The sequence below is a fragment of the Priapulus caudatus genome, unplaced genomic scaffold (assembly GCF_000485595.1).
Source record: "Priapulus caudatus unplaced genomic scaffold, Priapulus_caudatus-5.0.1 Scaffold698, whole genome shotgun sequence".
Classification (NCBI taxonomy): domain Eukaryota; kingdom Metazoa; phylum Priapulida; class Priapulimorpha; order Priapulimorphida; family Priapulidae; genus Priapulus; species Priapulus caudatus.
In genome coordinates this window covers 69,221-87,351 of record NW_014577759.1, presented here as the reverse complement: position 1 = coordinate 87,351, position 18,131 = coordinate 69,221, and the positions used below count along the sequence as shown (strand labels likewise).

The 18,131-nt window shown below is 37.7% G+C and overlaps 3 protein-coding genes across 5 annotated transcripts in view; 1 reads left to right on the top strand and 2 right to left on the bottom strand.

Moving 5' to 3' along the window:
- Positions 1–4,072: 4,072 nt before the first annotated feature.
- LOC106812894 (fasciculation and elongation protein zeta-2-like) lies at positions 4,073–15,543 on the bottom strand. The gene is made up of 4 exons (XM_014816895.1): positions 15,221–15,543; positions 8,550–8,658; positions 7,671–7,817; positions 4,073–4,102 (listed from the first exon to the last, which is right to left on the bottom strand). The coding sequence occupies exons 1-4, from the start codon at positions 15,538–15,540 to the stop codon at positions 4,073–4,075; spliced, it is 606 nt and encodes a 201-aa protein (XP_014672381.1). The 5' UTR covers positions 15,541–15,543.
- LOC106812896 (fasciculation and elongation protein zeta-2-like) lies at positions 10,609–11,798 on the bottom strand. The gene is made up of 3 exons (XM_014816898.1): positions 11,712–11,798; positions 11,340–11,587; positions 10,609–10,762 (listed from the first exon to the last, which is right to left on the bottom strand). The coding sequence occupies exons 2-3, from the start codon at positions 11,538–11,540 to the stop codon at positions 10,667–10,669; spliced, it is 297 nt and encodes a 98-aa protein (XP_014672384.1). The 5' UTR covers positions 11,541–11,587; positions 11,712–11,798; the 3' UTR covers positions 10,609–10,666.
- A 590-nt stretch (positions 15,544–16,133) lies between the features above and the next one.
- The window catches only part of LOC106812899 (DNA helicase INO80-like), a 42,128-nt gene continuing 40,130 nt past the window's right edge, over positions 16,134–18,131 (top strand). For 2 of the 3 annotated variants that reach the window (XM_014816905.1, XM_014816903.1), the window contains exon 1: positions 16,134–16,176. In XM_014816905.1, coding sequence (XP_014672391.1) covers positions 16,167–16,176 — 10 coding nt within the window. In that variant the 5' untranslated portion in view covers positions 16,134–16,166. Of the gene's footprint in view, positions 16,177–16,204; positions 16,387–18,131 lie in introns of those variants that run through there. The other variant, XM_014816906.1, reaches the window with a different exon arrangement.

Sequence of the window (18,131 nt, the reverse complement as noted above, 5' to 3'; positions counted from 1 at the left end):
TTGCCTGCTTTTCGTATTTCATCCTCGAATTTTCGATAATCTGTTCATAAACGCAGTTAGTTAATAATACTTGTTCGTTTCTTGAAATATAGTAACGAACAGACAACGTCAGCAATATTCATGACGATGATCGAACACACTGCATGTACAATGCGTTAATAAGGTATAGTAGACGTACGCACAGATAACACCTTGGTATAATAGAAACAACTAAAACTATTGTTTCCATGACAAAATGTTTATTCATACTAACAAGTACACTGGCACGCTACACACAAACATTCAAGAACCCGACATTTTCCCTTGACTAGATTTCAGATGCAATCGATTTTCTGAATTCAGCGTGGACATGGGCTTACATTTTATCCATAATATTGCCAGTTCGCAGTTTGTTAGCAGAAAAGCCGTAAATGGCTTTACAAATGTTCATATGACACTGCCTATCCTGGTCCTTTAAAAAAGGCTCAGGGGGCGTTGACAGAATCGACAGCTTCAAGAGCCTAAAATCTCTGCGTGCAAATCGCCGCACTGTCACACACTGCAGCAACAACGATAAACCGCAACGTCTGACATTTTAGAAAATGAGAAAACTGTTTCCAATGCGTCTAGAAACCATGTTTTCCAGTGAGTTGTTGGACACACACGTGTTAACGTCCGGTGACATCACCATGCAGCAACAAAAATGTTTACAACCGTTTCTAATATCGAATGACATAAAACGCGCGATACTTCACGAATAACAAATCACAGCGGTAGACGTTTTCATCGACACGTGACGAAAACATTTCATAACGAAACTGCGCTGCTCAACTGTCTACGAATTGCAATGGCTCTATCGAACTATTTTTACGTCTTATTATATTTTCTTTTGATCCTAAATCCTGTATGTAAACGATGCCATTTTTCCTTTCATGAGATGTCGTAAAGAGTGGACAACGCCGAGAACGCCAATGCAATTACACACAATCTTGATTTAATTTAATGAGAATGAAGAGTAGAAAACACATTTTGTCAGTAGTTTATCGCAGAACCTTCAGTGCAAGCCTCACACGTTCAACACCTGATTATATACTGGCACACTGGTCGCAAACACAATATGTTGACCACGGGTAATGCATGGCAGCATAGCGTACGTGCTGAATAACTGACAACGTAGATACAAGTAACTATTATAGATGAGGTGCAGAAATCAACACATAGTCCGAGGATGAACGCCGCGTATACAAGTGCAGGAGTAATTTATGCAATGCTGACCTCGTTCACAGAGAGAAGGTCGTAACGACTCCTCATCGCACATGTTTCACTCATAACTATACACCGGTCCACTGCTGTGTGCTAAACAACAATTAATGTGCAGTACGATTGCTGGACTTGAAAGGTATGGTAAGGGGGTTCAATGCGATTGGATTTGCCACAAGGTCAATTTTCCATCTATCAAACACATCTTTTGCACTGGCCTGTGTATCACCAGACACCTAATCGTACACTACCCAGCAGCAACAGTCAATGTTGCCTACATAGAAATAAGAACATGCCACCACTAGTACTTTTTGACAGAATTTCATCAATTCAACTTAACGTCTGCACGGTATGCTGACCAAGGCTAACCACTTAATCATCCTGCTGCACTAGTCAGCACTGACAGCATTGTGTTATTACGACCTATACAGCTTGCCTCGTTCTCTGGAAACAGCAACCATGTTAGAAAGTGTCTTCCTCACTACAGCATATAACTGAGAAGAATTTAAACTTGAAGTGTCTTGTGAACTTGCCTGTGGTAGTACTGCCAAAACATTACACAATGTATCATATTCCTTTAAATACTGAATTACTAAATACTAATTACTAATTATGAATCACAATTATTTAGCCATATAAGCTTATATAATACACATGTAAATATATACTGTAATTATTATATCAAGATAATCTTGAAACGACGATCATGCAATAAATTAAGCATACAGTGCAATAAATACTAAAGAAATTACCCATTTTTAAAATAAATACAACTTCCACAAAAATTATTGTTCACACCATAGCTTTATACACTGATGCTTCTCTGGTGCTACTGAATGTTTTCACACTTTCAACTATATCACTACAAATAAATATTGTTTACAGTTTCCATTTAGTCCTAGGAACGAAGGTGCAGATGAATTCATCTGTAAAACCTACATCCTTAATTCATTTATTATCCTATTATATAAGTAAGGAACGTAAGCAGGAAACATGCCCCACATTCATAGTGTCACTCATGGTGAATTCCTCGTGATTCTTTAGAAAAGTCACATTTACCAAACTTATCAAAATACTACCATTATATAAAAATTACATCAAATAAAGGTCTACAGTATAAATAGCACAAACATTTTCTGGATTTGCAATTAAATTTGCTTGAATAGTTTCCAGCATGCAGATTAATACAAGTCCCCCAAAATATGCAAATGTGCAATGAGGGGCACTGGAATGTGCCTAGTTATGCAAATAGCTGCTGTATAGAGTAACTATACTGTATGCAGTACTCTGAAACTAAAAAACCCAAAGAATGAATATGTGATGAATACACGGCATTGCCACTAACTATTAACAAGCCCAGAATGCATTATTCGACAAACATACAAAGCACCACAGTAGCTGTGAATGAGCATAGTTGTTATATTGTACAAAGAATAGTTTGATTGCATGTGAAAGGTGAGAACAGCTATATGGTAAGTATGATGCATGTAGGAAATATAGACATGTAGCAACCAGGGGGAAAATAACTTTTTCTCACGGGAGCTCTTTTTCAAGTCTGTGGAAAAATAGCTGTCGTGGGAATTTTTACGGGAGCTATTATGAGCCTCACGAGAGCAATTTCGGAGGTTTGAAGAGCGAATTGCTCATCGCTCCTGTGTATTTCTTACCCTGGCAGCAACTGTGTGCGTTATTGCCCTGTCAGCTATTTATGGAAAGGTGCAGAACGTAAAGGCACATAAATTCGTAGTCACAAATAGTGCTATTTTGGAATAAAATAACCAGTTTCATTATTTAACGAAATTGGTTAACTTATCTTAGAAATCCATAGGTTGAAAAACACTAATTTGACATTCTGCATTTCTCACTGCTTTGACAGATGCTTGATATCATGACCTGCTGACAATAGCTGACTATGGATAAAAAAATTGGGCCATGCAACTAATATTAGTCACAACTGAAACCAGTGACAACACAGTTGGCAAGTATAGTTGTATCTATCAGATCGGTTGCGCAAATTTTAATAGTGTCTACATACGAAAAACTGGCCCTATTCAAACAAAGATTTCAAGATTTTCATTATCTTAGAAACATAATAAATATATGAAAGTAGCAGAAAAAACCTGTCTATTAAAGATTGTAAAAGCACCGCTTATATGAACAAAGATGAGGACTCGTATGAATTATCATATATACGTGTAACAACCGACATCGTATATAACAACTGACACACGATAGCATAGAAACCACCTACAATACCTGATGGTCAGCACCAATACTATCGGACTGATTTCTGAATACCATCCACTACTGTCATCTGGTGGCGATTATAAGCAACTATCAGAAAAGCATTGAAAATACAACAGACCAATTAGTCAACCCAAGAAGTTATCACAATATTAAACTAACTATTTAATGTAAACAAATTATTCATTAACAAACGGCTGAACGAAAATGAAGTGATGAGACATGATTTCATACACTGCGACGATATTCAGTTTGAAATCTTAAGATAATATTCAGATCTAGTTAGTAATGCCGGTCAAATGCACTGTTACTCATATTAGATTTATCATAAGAGCAACTCAACCAAAAGCAAATGTCTTCTAGCTCAATCTAACTTATACTTATGACTTTATGTCACACTATAGACACTGCATAACTCTCTGATGACCAACTACACCAAATGGCTATGCAACTATATTTCTAATTATAAACAGCTACACATCGACTGACCAAGTCGTGCACTTATCCTCATGCCACCACGTCCGCGCAACATCAAGTGGAATCTCCAACCTTGCCAGGCTGCATAATTGACAGCCGGCTTAAGCTGAATTCAATCACAATCCTGACTTGGGACAAAGAACTGCAACATAAAAACAATACTTTAATAGCACACGAAAATCTGAGCCCATAGATAAACCTAGAGGGTAGTTCAGAGACATTTTTATGATCAATTCATATCAACTCCCTGGCAGAGACACTTCGAATTCAAAATCTTACAAAATAACACAATGACTGCTAACAAAAGACCATGTTCTAGTGAACCTCACCACCATTTGTAACAACAATTCCAGGTGGTGTTTGTTCGATGTATAATCTGTCTTGTTCCTTCTTTTTTTGTTTACCCACACTGCCACAGGCTTAGATGCACAATGGCTAAGTTAGCACAAAATATAATGGACAATTGAAACTATCTCTCTGGATAGACCAACTGTATTGGTAAACGGTGGGACATAAAGGTAACGTAATGTTAAAGTAACATCTGAGTTGAAGTTTACTCAATTATACATTATTATAAAATTGTCATAGATAGTTAGTAGACGTTTTAGCATGTCATGCATTCTTATTCCGTACACCTGAACATATGATAATTTATCCAAAGAGCAATTCAACCAAAGCTCTGATAGCTAGAGTAATATCCCCTATTACTGTGTCTCAGGTTGCCAAAATTCGCCTGTACAGAACTTTCAAATCAAGACCAGCAAACTCACGACACAAATTGTAAACTTGCTCTCATGAAATTTTTCATCAAGTAGGTGGTTCAATCATGCTAACGAGGCATATTCAATCGTCATCAATAAACGTAATATACACCAAGCTGCCGACAACTCAGGCTCGATATCTTTAATCATTTTTACCATTACCTGTACAGTATGTATATGATAAAATTTACACTCCTACCATAAACGTTTACCCAAAAAATAATTTCTGTAGGAAGGAATCTCCAACTAAATAATGGAAATCAGTTTGCATTACTAAATTTCGAGTTATGGATGTTTTTTCTGGAACATTTTTTTGGATTTGTTTTACATTACTTCCATAATGTGGGATATTACTGTAACAAGTACTATTATTAGACTGATTTCTAAATATTCATATTCTGTGCAATGTTATTGTCGATTTTTACCCAATGTTCCTATTGTGTCCCATTATTAGTAGTATGAATTAGTAGCACGATTTTACCCAGCGCAGCGGGTACCAGCAGCTAGTAAAACATAATTGAAAAGAAACATGATTTGGTTGAGTTTGTTATCAATGGCGTTTCAAAATGGCCGTTACACAACACAAAAGCTTCTAAGGAATAGTCTTATATATACTTAAACCATTATGGTTCCCTTCAAAACTTCGATAAATACATTAAGATACCATGCATATTTATACGAGATGCCGAAAGATAATCTAATATATATTTGAGTTTGTATGTATGTATGTATGTATGTATGTATGCATGCATGTATGTATGTATGTATGTATGTATGTATGTATCTTCCCTATAGGCGGCCAAACCGCCCAAGCGATCTGGATGCAATTTTCGCAGGGCCATCTCTTATACCCGGGGAGTGTTCCTAGACGAAAAAAAATTCAAAAAAGTTAAAAAGTTAAAAATTGATAAAAATTCTATTCATCAATAGATGGCGGTGCGTACACGCCGTGCAACACAGATGTGTCAATCCATTGTGTATAACATAATTGGAGCAATGGCGTAATGGCTCGGACATTCGTCTACCACACCGAGATTACTGGTTCGAGTCCCAGCTGGGCAACATTTTCGCCCCTTTTTCCCTTTACCTACCTCTTTTTTAATTTATGAATTTATTGAATTAATTATTTTTTATTTTTAATGTCTTATCTTTTCATTTTTTATTATTTTTTACTGTTTGGGATGGGATGGGATGGGATGGGATGGGATGGGATGACATGTGATCGGATGGGATGGGATGGCATGGCATGGCATGGCATGGGATGGGGTGCGGTGCAATGACATGGCATGGCATGGCATGGGATGTCACATGTGGAATGCGGTGCGATGGGATGGGATGGGATGGGATGGAATGGCATGGATGGATGGATGCATGGATAGATAAATAGTTAGATTTTTTTGGGTATTTTCCTTTCAACCAAGCGGTCACCAACTGAGTAACGCCACTGATTTCCCCGGGCAACGCCGGGTATCCCGCTAGTGATTAATATTCGTTAATGGCGGTAATGGGTGATGACCTTATTTTCATAAAGTTATGTACTAGTGCGATTGTTTTAAGAATACTTTTATCTTAATCCTCACCCCTGAAAACATGAGAAAGGACACCAAATATATGTTGCTAGCATGTATAGGTACGGAGATATTGAACAAAGATGGATTTTTGGTCATGGCGGGACCTAATTTGCATATTCTGAGTTAATTAATGGTTCGATCGTTTCGGGAATGGTTTTATCTTAATCCTTACCTTTGAAAACATAGGTACGGACACTAAGTGTATGTTGGTATCATCAAGAGTGCATAATAGAGATTATGCACTCTTGGTATCATGCATATTTAAGGAGTTATTGGCAAAAAATGAAATTTCGGTAATGGCGGCCTTAATTTGCATATTACACCACCTAGGGGGGGTTTGCAAATCTGGCAACATTGGTTTTTGTATAAAGGGGTATCATATGTACAATCCCTGAAAGTTTCAAAGATTGTACCCGAAAATGCATATATATGGGTTCCACTATATACACTACACTGCACTATTCTAAAGATTGCACAACACCACAAAATGACCATTTCCAATGAGACAACTGACTAGCAATTGTATATTTGCAATGTCGACTAGCATTCACAGTTTTCAATGCATCACCAGCCACTGGCCAAGCGCTAGTATCGCACAATTCAGCAATATTTCAGTCGAGTACTGTCTTTAGTAGCTCGACCATGCTCTACAACTCAGGGTTTCTTATACATAAGAGGCACAGTGGCGCACCGCCGTTGTCAAATTTAACATTGCTGTTGTGAAAAAGCTACTGTAACAAACCCCAAAATAAATTTAGTAAATCGTAGGTATTATAAGGCTAGTAAATGACGAATTTCCCTTGTTTATTGTAGTCACACTCCTTCCCTATTATCTACTCCTGATATATATACATATATATAACACATATATATATCCCGAACATTTAATGCATGTTGGGCATGACATGATACTTAAAAACTAAAGCTTATTTGCAATGTCCAATAAATAATTAGCTGTTCTGACAAACCTAACAAGTGGTGTTAATGTCCGAACATGAAGTTTACGTGTACAGTATTACCATTTGACGTGACATTAGAACATTCTCAGAACATTGTAATGTTATGGCAAACGAAACACGAGGATTTTTATAGTTTAGGATATCCAGTAAAATTTTCTCCATGCATGGATTTGTATTTTTTTTTAATAAAAATATTTTTAATAGTTATGTTCCTATTTCTTTTCAATCTTTACCTGTTCATTAGGTGAAAATAAAGTACCCAAATATGGCAAAGGGTATTAATTTTTTTTAATCAGCAGAAGGGAGTATGACCTATTCCCGGGCTTTACTCCATCCATGCATAAACAACTTGCCTCATGAAATTCCTAGGGAGAAAGTGACCATAATTTATAAGATAATAATTTACTGGTTTTTCTAACCTGCATGATTTCATCTATTTCATCAATAACGTCATCAGCTGACACAACTGGCTCCTGGTTCGTAGATGACACAATCAAAGAATGCATGTCAAACGCCTGAGCCAATTCCTCATCATCAGACATGTCCAAGTTGTCATGGTCAGAGTCCTGCAATTTAGTTGGTAACGTATTCATTTCATACATGTATAGCTGTGTTTGAATTGCCATACATTCTAACCCATGCCATTATTATTATCAATGCTAATTTACACCTATTTAGATGCGGTAACATGCCAAAAAGGCCTAGAATCAACACCGTGTTTGAATTAAATTTACAGCCATACAATAGTAACTAGCTATTTATAAACTGATTTCCGTGCAAGGTAGTAGTAGTACTAGGTAATAAGCTCAAGACCAGGTACATGTACATTTTTTTTTATTTATGCCAAAATTTGTAATGGAAAAATCGGAAAACCTTTAAATTTACATCTGTATTTATTTACACCAATGAAAGCATTAGTTTATTAAAAACTACCTTAATCATGGAATTAATTAGTTATGAAAATTACTGATATGCACTTTTACATTATAACCAAATAGTCAATTCAATGTTAATGTAAATGTTAACATATCTTCAAGATTTCATTAGTTATATTAGAGTTTCACCACAGAAAAACCTAAAAATAATGATGAGAATTCGCTGTACTAGTGACAATTTTATTGAGATTTTCATTTAAAATTGTGATAACAGTGAAATATTGTGATTTGTCCATTTTCATGAAAATATAAATGAAAAATCCAATCCATAGAGAGAGGAGGGCTGAGATTAGGAAACATTGATAACAAGTGTACATATTTACAAGATATGCATCAAAACTAACCACATCTCACTACCCATACCTTTCTTCCAAATAGATTTAGTGAAGGCATGTGCAACTGTCTGGCATATGACTTGGACCAGTCTATGGGAAGTATGTTACCGAAGTTGCCAGTAATAGTCCACCACATTCTAAAAAAAAATATTTACACTAACAATGTAACATTATCATATCAAACGAAAAATTACATCACATACAAAACGAAAAAGTATCATTACATGTTATTAATGCAATATTCCCATGTGCAATCCTTTTTAGTAGCATTAAAATGGTGTAGCCCTAAAATATCTAAATTACTGGTATGCAAAAAATTCTATTGTTGAAATAAATGGTGTCAGATACACAACAGATACATGTCTGTTACTGTTAGTTGATTCCTCAATTTAAAATGATGAACTTGTATATATATATATTACCTTACATTTAACACTATCAAAAGCTATGACCTGTACATTGCCTTATTCGGAACCCAGTAGTCGTGTCGTGAAAGTCCAATTTTATTTGAATGGGTGCTGAACGAAGTTACACCAAACTATTTTAGATCTCACTTACAATTTGCTGCTGCTGATTTTAGTGCAATTAAATACTAAATTCTTATTATAACATCAAAAATACAATTTCTGTGGATTTTATACAGCTTAACACCTTATTCACTTTTATGTTTCCTGCTATATTATATAGACTTTAGGCTTATAATATATTATAATAATTTATTTAATATTATATATTTAATAATTTAATATATATATACATATATATAAAATTATATAATTATATATTTTTAATAATATACTATATTATATAGGCTTATAATAGGCTTTTTTCCCAATAGAGTGTCCTCTGGGCAACCTAAAACTATGTCTATGCAGGGTTCCTCTCAGGAATTTCAGAAGGCATGCCGAGCAATCCACAGGGACTTGGGCCGTTTTAATAATAAATAATAAATAAACACAAATTGCATTTACTTAATATTTCTGTATTTTGTATAGCCTAATAATTCCACGTAAATGCCATTCAAATGCTCATCTCCAACACACAGTATCACTGCATGCGCAGCACTGTGCACAAACTCAGAGAAAAATGCATGTGGGATCAGTGAACATTCGGTTACGCATAGATACCAATATGGAGATGGTTGTTTGTGTATTTTTGCTGTGACGGTGTGAAATGAAGGGAGCATTGTGCAGATTTACACAAAATTGGTAAAAAAAAATTTTAACACTAGTGATGCATAGGTAGTCTGTTAGCTTATGTCACAAAAATGGGGCCCATATGCATTTTCGAGTACAATCTTTGAAACTTTCAGGGATTATACATATGATACCCCTTTATACAAAAAGCAATGTTGCCAGATTTGCAAACTCCCCCTAGGTGGTGTAATATGCAAATTACGGCCGCCATTAACGAAATTTCATTTTTTGCCAATAACTCCTTAAATATGCATGATATACACTTAGTGTCCGTACCTATGTTTTCAAGGATTAAGATAAAACCATTCCGAAACGATCGAACCATTAATTAACTCAGAATATGCAAATTAGGTCCCGCCATGACCAAAAATCCATCTTTGTTCAATATCTCCGTACATATACATGCTAGCAACATATATTTGGTGTCCCTTCCCATGTTTTCAGGGGTGAGGATTAAGATAAAAGTATTCCTGAAACGATCGCACCAGTACATATCTTTATGAAAATAAGGTCATCACCCATTACCGCCATTAACGAATATTAATCATTATCTTTCATTTATTTATATTTCAATGGCAAAGACTCTTGAGTAATAGCATTTTTACTCCAAGCACTGACTGGCACATTCAAGTCATTTTTATTTTGTGAGACAGACCAAATGTGAATAATTTTTCCATTCACTTGCCTTTTGCTACACAAGCAGATACACAACCACTGTTTCAGATCTAGAATTATAATTAGAATTAGAATAGATTTAGAAAAGACTACATACATAAACTGACACAATGTTTCCTCTGGTGATCACACCCACACATCTCTTAGAATGATTGGTGTGGAAGGTGGTACTGTATGCCTACTAAAGAAGTTTGGAAATTGAGCCCTGCATGATGAGGCCCTGCCTGTCTTCCCATTACAGAGGAAACACAGTGTACAAATCATGATTACATAATCATGTAAATGTAAGCGTACCTTTTATTAAGATTTGTAGAGTAGGAATGTCAGGTGGAACCATCCCAGCATGATAGGGTATCACTGTTGTTAGATACTGAATAGACCAAAATCACAGAATTACACATGATGTCTACTAGTCTAGCTGCAACTACAAATATTAATGCATACAATAACATTAATGGCATTCTGCATTGACACACTTACAACATTACCCTTTTAAAAATTAAACACCTCTTAGATATATATCCAAACAGTATAAATGTAGTGAAACATAGTCGTACATGGTAGAGTATAGTCTATTTATTACATTAACTTGAAAATTACTAAGGATTTTTACTGTTATAATAAAAAATAGCAAATAATGCAGTCACATTTTTTAATGTCCTGGCAACTGCTTTGTAAATGGTGCCACAAACAAAAATGCATCTGATTCTTTGAGTTAACCCTTACCTCTCAGACACAAAACAGGGCTATATATTTAATAAAATATATTTATTATAGTTAGTAAAACGTGGACACAATAGATGTGCTTAATTTCTAGGACTTTCCAAAATGTCATTTTGAAATTCCAGGATTTTCCAGGTATTATAGGACCTACAAGAACCCTCTGTATACACACAAGAAACATGAATGAACTAATAAAATTGTTGACTTAACAGAGAGATACACACCGAGCCAGCTTCATCCTTCTTGTTATCACCGTTCTTTCGATTCTTCTGCTTCTTGTCCATCTGAAGCATGCGCCACTTATTTTGAATGCTGAGCAGCAGAGAGATGAAGCTATTTTTTAACTCCTTCTCATATTCTAGTTCGTCACGCAGTGCCAGCTCGCTGATCAGCGTCTCAGAGTACTCTTTGATCGTGCACTCCATGCCATCGTACAACTCTGTCAGCTGATTTGTCGACAGGCTCTGAAGTTCTATGAGTAGAATGACAAAATTACGTATGACAAATGTTAAGGCATTGTAGATGTAGAGGTTAGTAAAACTACAACTCTAAAAACATAAGAATGATACACATATGCCAGCTTCACTATGACATACTTTCTAGGAACTGTTCGATGTCCTTTATTAAAAATGGAGATGGCTTTTCACAATCAATTGGAGAACAAGGTTCAGATCCTGATGGGCACTCCTAAAATAGAAAAAAAGAACTTCATGTAATTGTGTGATCTCAAGTTTGCGATTAACTCCTCTAACAGTACCAAATCTCGTCTTTTTTTGTATAAATACTGAAAAAAACGTTGTCTCACACATCTTCATAAAAAGGAACATGCTTAAGGATACTCTCAAGGTTTTAAGCAAAATTTTACCGATTTTTCATTTTCAAATTTATTCGATGGCTAACACTATGTGCCACCTGTGTACATGCTCATTTCTCCATATAACGGTACATGTGAACTTCCAGAGCGTTTTGCTTGCTCGCGTACATGTGTAGTGAGTCACAGCTGACATCAGAGACATGATACGACCAGCATTTCACTATATTCACTAAGCCAGTATCATGCAGCGTCAACCATGCTATCTGCTAGCGTCTAGCTGTCATCTGTTAGTAATCCAACAAGTATCCCACTCTAGTCCAAAATAGTTCTCACACCTTACTGTAAGGCGTGCGTTTGTTGACATATACTGATATAGCTTAGTAACGTCAGGCAATGGGCGGGTTAGCGCCATTTTGCATGAAATTGCGTTGGTCACCTCATAATTTCTCAGAATTTCTCAAGGTGCATAGAACATTTGACCAATTTAGTGGTGTCAGTTAGTCATGGATATGTCGCAGTAAGTACTAACAGTAGATATTTCACATATACGTTCACCCATTTTTCACACAGGCGGTCGATAATTGTGAAAAATTGAAAAACGGCAATTTCTCCGTTCCCTTTTCTGACATACTGACATAGTAGCCGATGTATAAATGGATATTTCTCTGTGACTCGAAATAATTAAATTTTACACTCGCCTTAATGGGAACATATTGCTGTAAAAAAGCGCGTCAGGGATTGTTATTAAGTGCCGTATTTTATTAGTTATGTCTGTTTATTCGATAAAAAGTTTAAATTCAAACGTGCGATTTTAGGCAGTTTTTCTCATTTTTCTCGGTAAATATGAAACTTACAGAAAAATCCTGATGCCCTATTTTGGTACATATTGTGCTTAACATGTGGTGAAAATTTTGTATCCTCACTCTTTCTGGTAATTAAGAAATATCCAAAATACCATTTTTACATAAAAATTTGTGTGGTAACATAATTAGGTGCTGGAAATTTCATGAAATTTCTTGGCTTGAGCATATAGATATATATATATAGTTATATATCAGGAGTAGATAATAGGGAAGGAGTGTGACTTCAATAAACAAGGGAAATTCGTCATTTACTAGCTTTATAATACCTACAATTTACTACGCGTAACTCATCCAACTTGAGCTCAAATCGTACACAGTACATTCACCTAGCATCGTGCGAAGTCGTTTCCTCGTATACACCAGCAATCCGGAGATACAGACTTAAACGTACGACACGATTATCCATTCTTTGGCCATCAATCTGAACGTATTCCCCGCCGAACTTGCAAACAAAAGGCAGCTACTAACCACTCTTGCTCACTCGGCGAGGCGGTGTGGCTCGCAGGGAGATTGCGGTGGGCGTGCGTGCGTGGGGAGCATACCAGCTGTATGCCGGTATGTAGCTGTATGCCGGGTCAAAGATTATCTTGCCGAGTGTTGCGTCGATGTCCAATCTCCCAGCGAGCCACACCGCCTCGCCGAGTGAGCAACAGTGCGTTAGTAGCTGCCTTTTGTTTGCAAATTCAGCAGAGAATACGTTTGGATTGATGGCCCAAGAATGGATAATCGTGTCGTACGTTTAAGTCTGTATCTCCGGATTGCTGGTGTATACGAGGAAACGACTTCGCACGATGCTAGGCGAATGTACTGTGTACGATTTGAGCTCAAGTTGGATGAGTTACGCATAGTAAATCGTAGGTATTATAAGGCTAGTAAATGACGAATTTCCCTTGTTTATTGAAGTCACACTCCTTCCCTATTATCTACTCGATATATATATACAGGGCGTCAAGTGACAAGTGACGCTCAAAAAATAGGAAAATAGGAATTTCAGATGTGAAAAAATAGGAGGAAAATAGGAATTTTGGTGAGAAGATATATGTTAAATAGGAATATTTGTTGCGTTAGATGGCCTCCCAACACTAATAGATCACCACGTGCACATTAAAATCTTTAAATTTTTGCTGGGGGAGACCCCTGGAGTTCCCCCTCTCCCTCTCTCCCCCCGCGTCCGCCTGCAACGTCCGCATGCGTGCCTACGGCATGCCTTTAAATCCATCATGCGCTTTTCCCCCCCAAACCGGCCATTACCTCCTTTGTCTAATTTTCCATCAAAAGAAACCCTGAACTGTTTCATTACAGCACTTTTTCAGCTACAAAGTTTGGTCACTTTGTTCGCTTGTGACCTTCTCACCACATGACATAGTGAGACACGAGGAGGTAACTTGTGGCAAGTTCTTTGACAACCTTCAACAGTCCAAAGTTACAAGTTGGACAGTTGCCGCAGGGCTATAGAACATTCTATTACGAATGCTAGGGACCAACCCGCTGACTAGATACAATAATGTAACCAACAAGAGTAGGGTTACAACGCGAGCCTATTATTTTCTTTGGAGGAGCCCCTGATCGAGTGATTTACTCAGGGCGGTTTTATGGTGCGTTTTTTCAAGATTAGAACTTCCAAACTGGGTTTATTCTAAACATGAACCTTTCCCTGCTATCCTGGGACTTACTATGTATCACAATACTCTGTATTAAACTAATATAACCTTTTACAAAATTTCGAAGCGCCGAGCGGCGATATTTCGAGCGCCATTTCTGTTGACCTGTGATGTACCACGCATTCCCAATGCGCATAGTATTCGGCTAACTTCGACTCCTGTGTTGCCTGACATGCTGGCTCTGGTGACGTCATGACTGACAGCAGGCATCCCATGATGCATTCGATATTGCAGCTAAAGTTAGATTGGGAATACATTGGGAATGCGTACCGGTACGTCTGCCGTCTGGACCAATGAAAAGGCTTGGCATGATGACGTCATGGTATAATTTTGACGTATGCGCAGATACCGTGCATATCCTGGCTTAGACCGAATAATTCTGTCCCATATAACCTTTTTTATATTTTGGTGAGGGTTATTGGCCAATAACCCTCACCAGACAAAATATAAAAAAGGTTATATGGGACAGAATTATTCGGTCTAATCCTGGCTATGATCTAGACACGACCCTAACGGTCAGACTGGGGGGCTTCTCACTCCCACTGAGTTTTACATATTACTGTTAGGCATACTACCTGTATTGTATATGATGTATCGTACCGTTCGAATTTATCCTGCAGGCGTCATATTGTCAGACGGTCAGACCGACCTCGCCCAGGTCGCCATTTCATCTGGCTGTATACATGATTCATGAAAACAATCGATTGTATAACTTACAACAATCAATCTTTGCATATTAAACTATTTAATTAAAAACAAACACTTACTGGCAATCGTTCATGATTTCTTCCTGTGTTCTGATTTGCACTGGAGCTATTTTGTCAGTTTTCTCTGCGTAATTCTTGAAACATTTTGTAATTTTCTCATCGAAAGAGCTGACAAGATCTTCCAATGAATCAGACACCGTTTCACTAAAATTATCTGACAATAGGTTATCGGTAGACCCTTGAACGGACCTAACCTGTCTTCGGTTAAGGTTATTTACTTCTTCTGAACCTTGGTGATCTTCGAAATCTAACCACTCATCTGTATCAAATTTTGCAAGAGGAGCTTCAAATTTCAGCTCCGCCATCTTTGGTCCCCTCATCTTTTCTGTGTACAGTGATTGGGCACCGCAGAATCCGTGATTACGCGAAGAGTGACGTCGGGATCACGTGTGAGTAATCTCATAAAGTAGAAGTTGTTAACGACGAATCGTGATCCGGTGACAACGAACGTTATCAACGTGATTCTTCGGAGCTCGTGATCGCATCAGAGCGCATCATGCAGTCGCATAACACCAAGACCTAATGTGATACATATAATATAATAATAATAATATTAATACAGCTCTTAATAATGTATCTTCTATCCCAGGATTCTATGTGTAAGATGTTGTTGTTGTTGTTATTCATTTATTCTCATGTTTCACGAAGTAGTAAGAGGAGATATATCTAACGAGGCGCATTATCGTGACGAGAACAAGCTAGTTTAAACATCTACTTGTTGTATGCATCTTGTTCACACAATTCATCTACACATCGGCATTTTTATAACTATTAATGAATCTAATTCTCTCTCTCTCTCTATATATATATATAAATTATATATAATGTGGCGTGATATATGGTACTCTGCCATGCCTGATGCGATCCTACGTTAGATGTCCGTTTTACTGGTCACTGATTGGTGGTTTACGAAAAATCGGCATGATGGCGCTGTGTGTAGCTGGCTATGCACATAGGTTGGTTTCCATCGCCCATTTACTGTTAACGCTCGATTCGTTGCCTCGCATTTTGGGTGATGCTTTGCGGTCTCATACGTTCGTTAGGAATTTCATGCCAATTTTGTGTGTTTTTGTCAAAAATTAATAGTATTCTGTATTTATACCGTTGACACATCGAAACGAAACGGCTATAAACACAAACACGTGAAATATAACTTGTCTGGGTTTGTAAGTTGAAATTGCATCTGATCTGTCATTATAATTTCTACGTCGATCTAGTACTACTAGCTACTACTACTAGTAGTACCAGGAGTGATCCTATATTATCTTACTCCTGGTAGTACTAGTACCGGTACCTACTATTCTGTAGCTAGCCTGCATCCCACAGGTACTTCCTCAGGCTCAGTTCTGGTTAGAATTTTCGTACCACTGTTACTGTTACTGTTAGTGTTAAGAGTTATTCTTGAACGATGACCGTCACAAATTATTGTAAGTTAGTAGGAGCTAAGCTAGCTCTAGTACTATAGCCCTCATTCATTAACTGCCGCGGAGCCTGCGGCAGTTAATGAACGCAGGCCATAGTTACGCAGGCGGCAGTTAATGAACACAGGCACTTGAAGCGTTTCAATAAAATATAATGCTAACTAAATACGAATGTTTCTATAGCCTATAGGCCTACTCTCTTTCACCTATTATTGCCAACAGTTTCCTGTAAATTCCGTCCAAATCCTACGTCCAACGTACGCTGCCGGATGCCACTGCTCTCGCGGCGCGACTGTTGCACGCTTACACTAATATATATAGCAGGTAGGAAAGCCGGATCGCAAAATTCGCTCGACGCTCGCTTGATTTCACACTTTCACAGCACGAATATGGTAAAAAGCCACCAGTTGGCTATCAGGTCAATGATAGCACCAAAATTAAAGAGAGGAAAACGTTTCTTAGTAGCAATACTACAAAAGATTCACTCACACTCTATCTGGCACAGAAGCTCATAGATAACGCTCATGTTGACATCATAACTGCAACACATATGGATGTTATGTCGAACCGCTCTGGTGACATAACTCCTGGTGTTAGCTCCCAGGAAGAGGCTGACACGTTGATGATATTCCATGCTGTCGAAGCAGCAAAGACTGGATATGTCATTCATATATACAGTCAAGACACAAATGTGTTGCTTGCTGCGTTAAGGCGTTTGCCTTTGCGTGGTGAAAACGCAGCTATGGTTATGGGTACAAGCGATAAACGTCGACTTGTTATGCTAAAGCCAATCTTTAATGCTCTTGGGGAAAATAAAGCTAGAGCTTTGTGCGAATGGCATGCCTTGACGGGTTGTGACACGACAAGACACATAAGGGGTAAATCCAAGATTGCCTGCTTGAATGCATTCTTGAAAGCAGACCCATGTATTGTGGCTGCCATATCTGCCCTTGGAGTTGGAAGTGAATCTTCAGATGAAACCATCAAGGGGTGTATATCCTTCCTATGCACCCTCTTCTGTAAAAAGGGCGTCACCATTACCCAACCGCAGATCCTTCGGTGGAGTTTGTTCAAGCAACAAGGCATCGACAAAGGTGTCGAGATGCTACCACCAACATCTGGAGCTTGGGTACAGCATATTCGCAGAGTTCACTGCCAATCTGCTATATGGGAGCAGGACCTTATTCCCCATCCCATTGTTCCAGACCCTCTTAAGCTTGGCTGGATACTAGAAGACAACAGATTGGTGCCAAAGTTGTCAGATATTGCCCCAGCCCCAACTACTGTTGTAGAGTTAGTAAAGTGTAGGTGTGGTTCTAGTAAACAAAATGCACCAAATGCAATATGCACTTCGGCAAGATGTTCATGTCTAGCACATGGCTTAGTGTGCACTGAACTTTGTTGGTGTGAAGGAGAAGATAAATGCCAGAATTGCAGTCCTTCATCAGGCGATTGAGCCATGTGGTAGGAATCATACTCAATGAGGAGCA

Bases quoted from the DNA above. Each gene is read 5' to 3' on its own strand.
- LOC106812894 (XM_014816895.1), bottom strand. From the start codon at position 15,540: ATGAGGGGACCAAAGATGGCGGAGCTGAAATTTGAAGCTCCTCTTGCA. The intron at 8,659-15,220 runs GTAAGTGTTTGT...ATTTTTTTTTAG, and splicing joins GAAATCATGAACGATTGCCA to AATGTGGTGGACTATTACTG. The intron at 7,818-8,549 runs GTATGGGTAGTG...ACTAAATTGCAG, and splicing joins TAAATCTATTTGGAAGAAAG to GACTCTGACCATGACAACTT.
- LOC106812896 (XM_014816898.1), bottom strand. From the start codon at position 11,540: ATGGAGTGCACGATCAAAGAGTACTCTGAGACGCTGATCAGCGAGCTG. The intron at 10,763-11,339 runs GTGTGTATCTCT...TGGTCTATTCAG, and splicing joins AGAAGGATGAAGCTGGCTCG to TATCTAACAACAGTGATACC.